A 9,819-nucleotide genomic window follows, 5' to 3' on the forward strand; every position below is an offset into this window, starting at 1 on the left:
TAAACAATGGAGAGAAAGAGGGAGCGGAGGGGAGAGGAACATCACACAGATATTTTTAAACTTTGCTAAGGACCTGTTATTTTTACATCCCTGGGCGCAGGGCTGCAGGGAGTTAAATCCCCCGGGAGGATCCCCGTGGTGCCAGGGAAAACCCGCTGCAGACTGGTTTGGCAGAGTATTTTTGTCCACGGCTCCCAGACCAAGTTAAAAAAAAAAAAAACAAAAAACCGCGCGAGAGCAGAGGCCACTGCGAGTGGAAGAAGTGAGGTTAGCACAAGGGAAGGAATCCTGAAACCCAGCCCGCGCGCCGCTCTGCCTGTCCGCGTCGCAGTGAGGGTTCAGTGTCCTTAACAACCGGCAGCGTGAAGGCGGGTGGCGGAAGGGTGGTCATTAAAGAAGGGTTTCGCTCTTCTTTCCTGGGAAGAGTCCAAACTCGCCCTTCTCTCGGCGTGACAATGCCGGGCGATTCAAAGTGGTAGGGAAGGGATCCCCTCTCCAAAGCCAGGAATGGAGGTGGGGAGCTGACGGGGCGGCTGGAAAAGTATCTGCCTTCTCTGTGCAGAGGGGAGAGAGCATGCGCCAAGCACGTTCTTGCCACTCTCGGGCAGCGGGTGGGTAGGAAATGCTAGAGATGCGCAGTAGGTGCGCCCCCTTCAACCTTCCCAACACGCGAGAGAGGCGCACGCACGGGAGCAAGCCAACGCTCGCCAACCCGGGGCGCAGGGCTTCTCCCAGCCCATTGCCCTGGATAGAAGGGCTTTTCGTGTAATGGAAACTACCGAAATCCTCACAGGCAGAGAAAGAAAAGCAGGAAGTAGATCCCTCCACTTTTCCCCTTCATCCTCCTCTTCTCTGCCAGCACAGAAAACCAAGTGGGGCTTCGCAGGGTTTTACCCACAGCGCGTCGCCACCCAGGACTTCATCCGAGAAAGAAGAGCTGGAGGGAAATGAGGAGGAGGACAGCTTGGAAAAGAAGAAGCGGTCGCTCAGGCTTTAAGGGCGGGAGATAAGGAGGGGGTCACCGCCCTGGCTGCGGTCGGCGAGCTGCCCCGGGGCCAAGCTAGGTGTTATCTAAAAAGCCGCCCAAATTCTGAATCCCCCTAAAGCCCAAGTCGTTCCAAACTGGCAGGCTGGAAAGGAAAGGGGAAGAAAAGGAAGGAATCGAGGAGATGGAGAAAGGAGGAAGGAGAGAGAAAGAGATAAGGAAGAGAGAGAGAAAACACACTGGTGAACTCCCCGCGGGGCACACAGCGTGCTTTTCAGGTCTCTTCCAACCCTGGAAGAACCTTCTCAGACACCCTCAGATGACAGGATGTAATTTTTTATGTTCTAATCTCCAACCGCCCCCTCCCCCCCCAGAAGACTTTTGTCACATTTATTGCTGCCGACTTCCTAGCTGTAAAATACATCCTCTGCATCTTGTAATTTCCAACACGCATTTCCCTTGGTATCCCAAGGAAACAGAGGCAGGGGGACTGAATGGCAGTCAAAAAGACGCCTACAACTCAGTCCCCGGGAGCACAGCTGTAGATGCGGGCTGTAGCTCTGATCATACTGTCGAGGCCATAGACAAGGGGGCTGTAGCTCTGATCATACTGTCGAGGCCATAGACAAGGGGGCTGTAGCTCTGATCATACTGTCGAGGTCCATAGGCAAGGGGGCTGTAGCTCTGATCACACTGTTGAGGTCCATAGACAAGGGTACAGGGAGAAGGATGGGACATAGGCCAAGGCTGCAGCAAGTTCCTCCTCTCCGCCCCAAAGAAGCCTTCACAAAGGAGAAATCCCTGCAAACAGATTCAATTTCCCAGCGTTTGGAACCTGCTTTGCCACGGTTTTATGTAAAGGCAAAGCAGAAGGAGCTCCTTCCTGAAAAATCCAGAGTGGAAAAGAGAATGGAAATAAAAGATTTATATTTAGAATATTATCTGATGGCGAAATGAAATCAACATGGGGCCACAAAGCTTTCACTCCTTTGCTCCCCGCATAATTCCCTCCCTTGGCAGAAGAACGCCCCCCACCTGCGCTGCCTGGCCTGCTGATTTAGTCCTGTGGTCCTTCCCCCTATCTGAACGAGCTCAGATATATTTATAATCATACACTAAGGAGTCCAAGGCACTGCCATTTGCCATGCTGCAAACATTTCAGATTTTTTTTAAAAAAATGTAACAAAAAGGGAAATTTCTTTCTCTCACTTTTTATTTTTCATTTTCTCATCTCTGGGATTACCCTTTGAAGGGAGTGTACTTTGTCTAATTGCTCTGGCAATACCCAGAGGCTGATGGGGTAGGCAGCTCTCCATCAGAACTGTTTTGAGCTTAGAATGCACAGTGGCTATTGAGGGATTTCTGCTCCTTTCTTACTTACACAGAGGGTAGGAGGGCCCAAGTTAGGTCCAGCATTACTTTCTACCTGAAACAAGTTGGGATTAAACTTAAAGTTATCTAAACGTTTTTGTGGTTGGGGGCGGGGGGAAGAAAAGAAAGAAAAAAACCCAATCACCTAAATATGTATTATACTACAGCACCACAAACAGGCCACATATACATGTAGACATGTAAAACAGCATCCAACATGTATGATGTCAAGTTCTGTGTCCGTGCAGCTCCCAATCTGTTTTCCTTTCTGCCTTCCTGGATCTCTGCAGACCTTGTCTTCCTTGCTTGCATAAAACGTCACAAGCCCATTATAAAGGGGGGTGGGCGGCAAAGGAGTATTTTTTAGAAACTTTTGCTTTCATGGTCGAAATAATTTTATTTATCCAGAATATACAGTTTAACTCCTCTATCTACACTTATTTACATGGTTAAAACAACATTGAAAAAAGTCTTTTGAAAAAGTTGAGGTCATAGATTTCAAGGCACCATTGATAGTGTCCACAGTTGCGCAAAAAAGTGTCTGTAAAAAAAGGGGCGGGGGTTCTTTGAAATGCAATAACTTACATGCAAAAAAAGAGAGAAAGCTTTACACATGAATCTCTTTTGTCTCCGTTTTCCAAACTTTCCCATATGAATTTTTCTTTATGATTCTAAAACAGCAAAACACAGTAGTCCCAAAGGAAAAAAAAAAAAAAGAGAGAGCGAGAGCGAGAGAAAGCGGCCGGTCTAATAGAGTGTCCCCGAGGCCAGCGCCAGCGGGTGCTGTAAGGAGCCCGGCGGCGGCAGGTGGGAATTGATTGAGCTGGCTGCGTTCGGGTACCAGGAAGCCGAGTTCTCCAGGTAGCTGGATGCGGGGGACTGGTTGGATGTCGGAGGGTGGGCATGAGGGTGGTGGCTGAGTGAGCGGGACGAGCCCTGCGGCTCCCACACCGCTGGAGACTGAGGCGAGTTACACGCCATGGGGTCGCTGGAGCTGGGGCTGTGCTCCGGGGGCATCTCCCCGTTTTTCATGATCTTCTTGATCTTGGATCTTTTGTTCTGAAACCAGATTTTCACCTGAGTGGGGGAACAAAGGCACACGTTACCGGGACACTCAGAGGCATCTTCGGTCCCCCGCGGCCAGGCCCTGGCGATTTCCCGCAGCTCGCGGCCTAGGGTCCAGGAACTGAGCCCGAGGCGCAGGCTGGATCTCGAACCCCAGTGGGCGCCCTGGCGGGATCCCCGCGCCCGGGTCACCGCGGGCTCACGACCCCACGCTGTTGTCTTTTGTTTGGGCTGGAGGCAAGAGGGGGAGGGGGAGGCTCGAGTGTCCGCGGCGGCGTGCGCACACGTGTAGGCCCACGCAAAGCGCAAGGAAAGTGGCGCCGCCAAAGTTTCCAAAACAACGGCCGGAGCCGGGCGCACCGGGTAGTGGAGCAGACTGCGCGAGCACGAGTTCGCACAGGTGGAGTACTGACCCCCCCCAACCCCCAGCCGCACTCCCTTCACCCTCCCCGGCTCAGAGAAGGGTCAGGACTCGCTCGCAGCTCTGGGCGGTAACTCAAACATTCTTTATTCTTCTATAGGGGTTGGGGTGGGAGTGAAGGGAACGGGATCCTCCAGGCAAGACTTCCTTATACAACAGCGTCCCCCGCCTCGGGACCCTCAGGTGCGGCTGCCTGAAGCTCTGCAGCAGCAAGGAGCGACTCCCGCAGCCTTTCTGGCCCAAGGCGACGTCCTCGGCCTTCGCTTGACCTGAGACTACGGCGAGGCCGACAGGCCCTACTGGCTCGAGAGGCGCCGCGTTGTGCAGAGCACCACGCCATTTCCCCAGGCGCCCAGAGCGTCCTAGAAGTACCCCTCCCCTTGTCACCATTCTTAGAAGTTGGACCTTCGCCCCCGGAGGCCCGGAGAGGGGGCGTCTCGAGATGAGCGACGTTTTCATCCCGTCCCCACCGTCGCGCAGCGGCGACACCCGGTCTGACTTATGGAGGGAAGGGCGCAAGGTGGCCGAGTTTCCCCGCAGGTGCTATCCGGCCAGCTCCAGCCCGCGGGGCCGGAACCGCGGGGCCCAGCCAGGCCTGCGGGCGAGGCGGGGCTCCGGCCCGGCAGCGGCCGGATTTACCTGTGTCTGTGTCAGTCCCAGCGAGGCGGCCAGCTCGGCGCGTTCCGGCAGGGCGAGGTACTGCGTCTTCTGAAACCTTCTCTGTAACGCGGCCAGCTGAAAGCTGGAATAAATAGTCCTGGGTTTACGAACTTTCTTTGGTTTGCCATTCACCATCCTCACCTCGGGCTCAGCCACTTCTTTCTCTAAATAATCAAAACAGAACCGGTTAGAGCTTGTCGGCAGACAATGGCGCTTTTGCAGAACCCTCGAATACGGTCCTGGAGTTTCTTACCAGGCGGTCTTCACTCTGTTTGCCCATATCACCACCTTTGCTTCACAAGACAGAGACTTCTGTCGTTCCCCCCCAAATCACGGAAAGGCCAAGCAGCCAGGCTGAGACTGATTCCCTACGCTGTCCGTTCAGTGTCCCGAGGGCTGTGCAGAGCGCGCTGGACAGCACGGCCCCCTTTCCGGCAGCCTGGATCCCGCCCAGGTAGAGGTTTCTGCTTCACTTGTTTTTACACCCACCCTGTGCTCACACGCGTTTCTGGGGGTGCTCACGACCAGCCGCTCCTTGGCCTTCAAGGGCCATGATCCTCCTTCTGTCAGCGTCTGTTCCGGAGCCCACAGAGGCCAGGCGCATGGGCAAGGGAGACGCTGACCGAGGTCTCCAAAGTTCAAAGACCCACAAGCAAACTGTGCTCCTTCAATTCAGCAGCAAGCGGTCTGGGCTGCTGCAGACAGAGGGCCGATTATGCAGCCCCCATAATCTCTCTGCAGATCTGTGAGGGCACAGATGTGTCTGGTTTCTTTTACAAATAGACTTAATAAGTTCTTGGCCAAAAGAAGAAAAATCTTTCACTTATGCAGGAAATGCAGAGACACTGAAAGGAACGAAGACATCCCACCCCCTTGGGCTCTATTTTAAAGTTTAACAAGAGTCACACATTGAAGAGGAATCGGTGGTGGGGTGTTTTCGTAGGAAAGGGGCAGCAGGTCAGGGCGAATTTCTCAAAATCCTGAGTATAGACAAGAAAAAGACTTTCTGAATGTGTGTTTTACAAAGGTGCCCCGGAGCCACAAGTCCCCTTTCTCACCTTATCAAAAGTGCCCATCTCTGGCAGGGGTGGAGAACACTGGTTGGTGTGTGTGTGTGTGTGTGTGTGGCGAGCTCCTGGGAGAGGAAGGGTGGAGGAGGAGGGCTGTGGTCTGGATTCTGCCAGAGTAGGGAATGCTAATATTAGCAGGATTATTAATGTGCTGGTGGGAAAAGATCAAAACTAACCAGCGAAACCTCCCCAAGGAGACCTCCTGCCTCTCTCTGACCGCTCAAGCTCACTAACCCTCTTAAACTCTCCACCTAAGTTTCAAGACGGTAGAAAAATGAGGAGGGGGTTGGGGGGAGGAAGACACATTTTAGGCACCCAATGGAAAAAAAAAAAAAAAAACAACCTCGCTCCTAATAACGTGACCCCTCAACAACCCTGTTCCGCCTTTAAACGGCTTTTTGGTTTTTTTGGCAATGCTTTGAATAAACCGCAAGGCTCTCGGCGCGCTCTTCCGGGAGGTCTAAACACCCCCGGGCCGCCGCCCCACCCGGAGCGCTCCGGGCTCCAACACGATACCGGCTCGTGGCTGCTCTCAGGCTCATCCCGACGGAGCCTCGGAGGCAGCCTTCCACTCCCACGCGCACCAGCCGAGCACGCTTACCAAAAACTCCAGCAGCTAACCTCCCCTTTATTACGCAAACGCCACTGGGTCTGCTAGATTCTTCCTTCTCTCCACCCCTACCCCCTTTCCAGCCGAGAAGGCTTCCTAAGCGAGCAAGCTGGGAATCCAGCGACGGACCTCCTCCCCCACCCCCAAGGTGCCGGAGGGGACAGGCGCCGGTCCGAACTTCCGCAGGCTTCTCCTGCTAAGAATCCCTCAAGTGCCGGCGGCCTAGGAACTTCTCCCGGTGGTAGAGTTCAGGCCCCGACTCCCTTCTATCAGATGCGCCCCCACTTCAGAAGTGGACGTCGGGACCCCAATTTCCCGCCCCTCCGGAGCCCTGGCTCCCTCTGGATTTGGCCCTCGCGCCGTACCTGGCTGGCTGGTTGCGCTCGGGACGCGGTTGTAGGCGCCGCCGTACTGGTGGTAGGGGCTGGCGTAGCCGTAGTCTGCGTAAGCTTTGGCGGGGTAGCTGCCGGCCGAGCCGTTCACGCCGTGGTACTGGTACTGGTAGGGGTTGAGCGCTTTGCCGTAGGAAGCCGAGGTAGGAGAGCAGTAGCCGTGCGGCGCGGCCCCAGTGGGGCTGTAGTAGTCGGAATCGGTGGCCGACGACTCGGGCAAAGTTGGCGATTCCTGAGACGGATGGTGCATGGCTGCGGACGTCTGGAACGGAGCTTGGAAGTCGCCGGATCGGATGCTGGGGACCCTTCTGTCAAACACTCCTGTCATCGCTCCCCGGCGGCGGCGGCTGTCCTCGCTGCTGAGGCGGCGTCTGCTGCCCGAGCTGGTTGTGGAGCTGCTCGGGTCTAAGCAGACATGGCTGTGGGAGCGAGGGAGGAGGAGGAAGAGGAGGAGGAGAGAGAGAGGAGGAGGCGGCGGCAGCGAGGAGGAGGCTGGGAGTCGAGGAGGCTCTGTCTCCAGCAGGCTGACTGCTGACTGAGGCGCAGCACAGCCTTGGTTAAATCCTTAATTGCGCGCTTACGCACAGCGGGGTGGATCGGGTTCCATTGGCCAGGGCCTCCGGAGCAGCAGCAACACCCTAACTCGTCCAACTAGTTTTAACACAACAAAGCATTGCTTAAAAAAAGAGGGAGAAAAAAAATAGAGGCGGGGGGGGGGGGGAATGTGTGTGTGTACACGCGCGTGTGTATATGTGTTGTTCCTTGTTGGGGGAGGGGAATCTCAGTTAATCTGTTTTCAGTGAATACCAAAGAAAATGCAGAAGCCCCAGTACAAGCTCTGTAATGTCTGGAGACAATGTGTTCCAATCAGCAGCCTCGGGAAGCGCACATGTTTGGCGGAGGAGGTCGGCGACGGTCTCTCCTCGCTGGCCACCACACCGACCCCGTGGGCTTCACTAGGGGGCCAACGTGGAACTGAACAGTGATATTGAAATGGGTAATCCGGAATATGGGACGGTGGCCAGAAGGAACTGGGAATACTATTTTTATTGGGGTGCTGGGAGTTAAGTGGTAATTTACATGTGTTGAAAATTTGCAATTTGGGGAAAGAGAAATTTGTAGCAAGCACTTGCTTTGCGTGAGATGAATATTTCTTTGAAAAGGGCTGGATGAGGTTGCTCATGAATGCATGCTGTCTATTCAGCGGTTAATGACAGAGAGAATTTTTGCAACCCTGAATCCCTAAAGTGAATTTGAAATATTACTGTCTTAAGCACAAATAATTTAATGACACCCAAGTTGGCGATCCCAAAGAAGAGCGGGCAGCCCCACATTTTACTCAATATTCTCATCTATCTGGACGCCGTTGGAATGGAGGGTCTGCAACTTTGTTCAGCAGCCCAAGACTCCTGCAACAGTGAGTGGTTCACTTATGACTGTCATCCCAGCGGACCGAATGGGAACCCCAAGAAAACTGGAAAACAGACAGGGACAAAAGCCCTTTGGGGTGAAGCCCACAGTTTCCTTCTCTCTTCTTTATGGACGTGGCACCCAAGAGCCTGCCTTTCCATTCCCCAGGTCTGGGTTCCTGTACCTCATGTCCTTTATTTTCTGCCTTGGAAACATTTTAGCTCGTACGCCAGGGGACAAAGGGCTCTGAGCCAAACACTGGGTATTCACCGTCCAGAGTTTGCTTTCAAGATACGTCACCCTCGCTCCAGTAGTGATCCAGCTGCGAGCATAGAAATCTAACATAAGTCAACCCACTGCTCCTCATTGCCACGGTCCTAAACTAGGCAACTCCAGGAGCTGGGTCTTGATTTGGGCCTTTTCAGCATCTTTCTCCAGAGGGTCTGAGACCAAGAACCTGGGAGCTCCTCCAGACTTCCAGCCTCGGACGGTCCGGCCTCTCATCACTCCCTCCCTCCACCCTACTCGAAAAGGGAGGAGTCTGTGTTAGTTGTATCTAACGTTAGCTTAGCTTGTCTCTGCCGAGGACCTACTTGGGCCCAGAAGAGGCCGGCAGGGAGAGCCGGGGGTCTGGAACTAGAGCAGGGCGCCCGCCTCGCTGCGGAACACGTGCGCCAGCTCCCCGCCTCTGCCGCCCGGGCGCCATAAAACCGCAGCAATGGTCGCGTTGCCTTTGGGGGCAACTTCAGCACGAGTGCGCTCAGGGCAGCGGAGGGATGTGTCCCCGGGTCCCTCAGTGCCTACCCCAGCCGGCTCGAGTCTTCCGCTTGAGGCCTGAGTGACCCCTGAGTCCTCTGAGACCGACGCCGGGGAGACCGCCGGGGCTGCCCGCCCGTCCTGACCCCACGCTGTCGGTTTGGACACTGCTTCTCACCGCCCAGGTTTAGAGCTGTGGGGCGTCAGGAGGCGCTGCCCACCCCGTCGGGCTGGCGGTCCTGGTCTCCGCTCGAGCACAGCTCCCAGTGCCCATCGAGTCACCTAATGGACATTCTGCGGTTTCATTACACGAACCGCAGCCCCAAAGCAAGGCCGGGGCCGGTCCAAAGAGCTTCCCGGCGAAGGCAAGTGGCTCGGGGGGCCGGCCGCCCCCCGCTGGTCCTGCACCCCCGGCGCTTTTTGTTTCTGACGGATTTAAAAGTTGCTACGTGAAGGGAAGCGAGGTCGACACGGTCATGCTAACCAGGGCGTTGGGCAGTGTGCTGAGTTAGACCTTGCTGAGAAGGCAGATTCCCACCAGGGTGGGATTGGAAGCGGCAGATTTAGGGCAAAACTGAGAAGTTTGGTGTCTGGTGGAGAACACAATGTTACAATGTTTAGTTAGTCTCTACTTTGCTAATTTTCACTTTTCCCTCCTTAAAAAAAATAGAGAGATTCTCTCCCATATTCTGCCCAGGATATAAAAGAGTGGAGCCGAAGGGAAGGGTTTGGTCAGCGTCTTTGTTCGTGCGCCTCAGCGCGGCCCTCACGCCAGACACGAGCCCCTGGGCGCAGGCCGCTGCCGGGTGGGGTCCAGAGCCAGTGTGTTCCTGAAGGCCCAGGGCCTCGACTTCCGTGACTTTATTCTCATTCTCCGCTAAGGCGACCCCGCTTTCCCCTACCCTGTCCTTAGAGGAGAGCGCTCAGCTAGAAGGAGCTGGAGTCTGATCACAATCCAGTTTCATTTCATTTTACAATAGAGTCGCCGCGGCTCTACCCACGGCCGCACCAGGGCCGCGGACTCACGCTCGGGGCGCGCGCCTCTGGGTGTCCCGGCTCTCAGAGTAGCAACCTGAGCT

The 9,819-nt window shown here is 55.0% G+C and overlaps 1 protein-coding gene across 1 annotated transcript; it reads right to left on the minus strand.

Moving 5' to 3' along the window:
• Positions 1-2,588: 2,588 nt before the first annotated feature.
• On the minus strand, positions 2,589-7,101 carry DLX5 (distal-less homeobox 5). Its single transcript, XM_066239223.1, has 3 exons — positions 6,548-7,101; positions 4,482-4,666; positions 2,589-3,433 (listed from the first exon to the last, which is right to left on the minus strand). The coding sequence occupies exons 1-3, from the start codon at positions 6,900-6,902 to the stop codon at positions 3,104-3,106; spliced, it is 870 nt and encodes a 289-aa protein (XP_066095320.1). The 5' UTR covers positions 6,903-7,101; the 3' UTR covers positions 2,589-3,103.
• Positions 7,102-9,819: the final 2,718 nt, after the last annotated feature.

The sequence above is a fragment of the Saccopteryx bilineata genome, chromosome 7, assembly GCF_036850765.1.
Source record: "Saccopteryx bilineata isolate mSacBil1 chromosome 7, mSacBil1_pri_phased_curated, whole genome shotgun sequence".
Classification (NCBI taxonomy): domain Eukaryota; kingdom Metazoa; phylum Chordata; class Mammalia; order Chiroptera; family Emballonuridae; genus Saccopteryx; species Saccopteryx bilineata.

Coding starts and splice junctions, on each gene's coding strand:
- DLX5 (XM_066239223.1), bottom strand. CDS start 6,902: ATGACAGGAGTGTTTGACAGAAGGGTCCCCAGCATCCGATCCGGCGAC. Junction 4,667..6,547: donor GAGCGCAACCAGCCAGCCAG/GTACGGCGCGAG, acceptor TTGATTATTTAG/AGAAAGAAGTGGCTGAGCCC. Junction 3,434..4,481: donor TGGGACTGACACAGACACAG/GTAAATCCGGCC, acceptor TCCCCCACTCAG/GTGAAAATCTGGTTTCAGAA.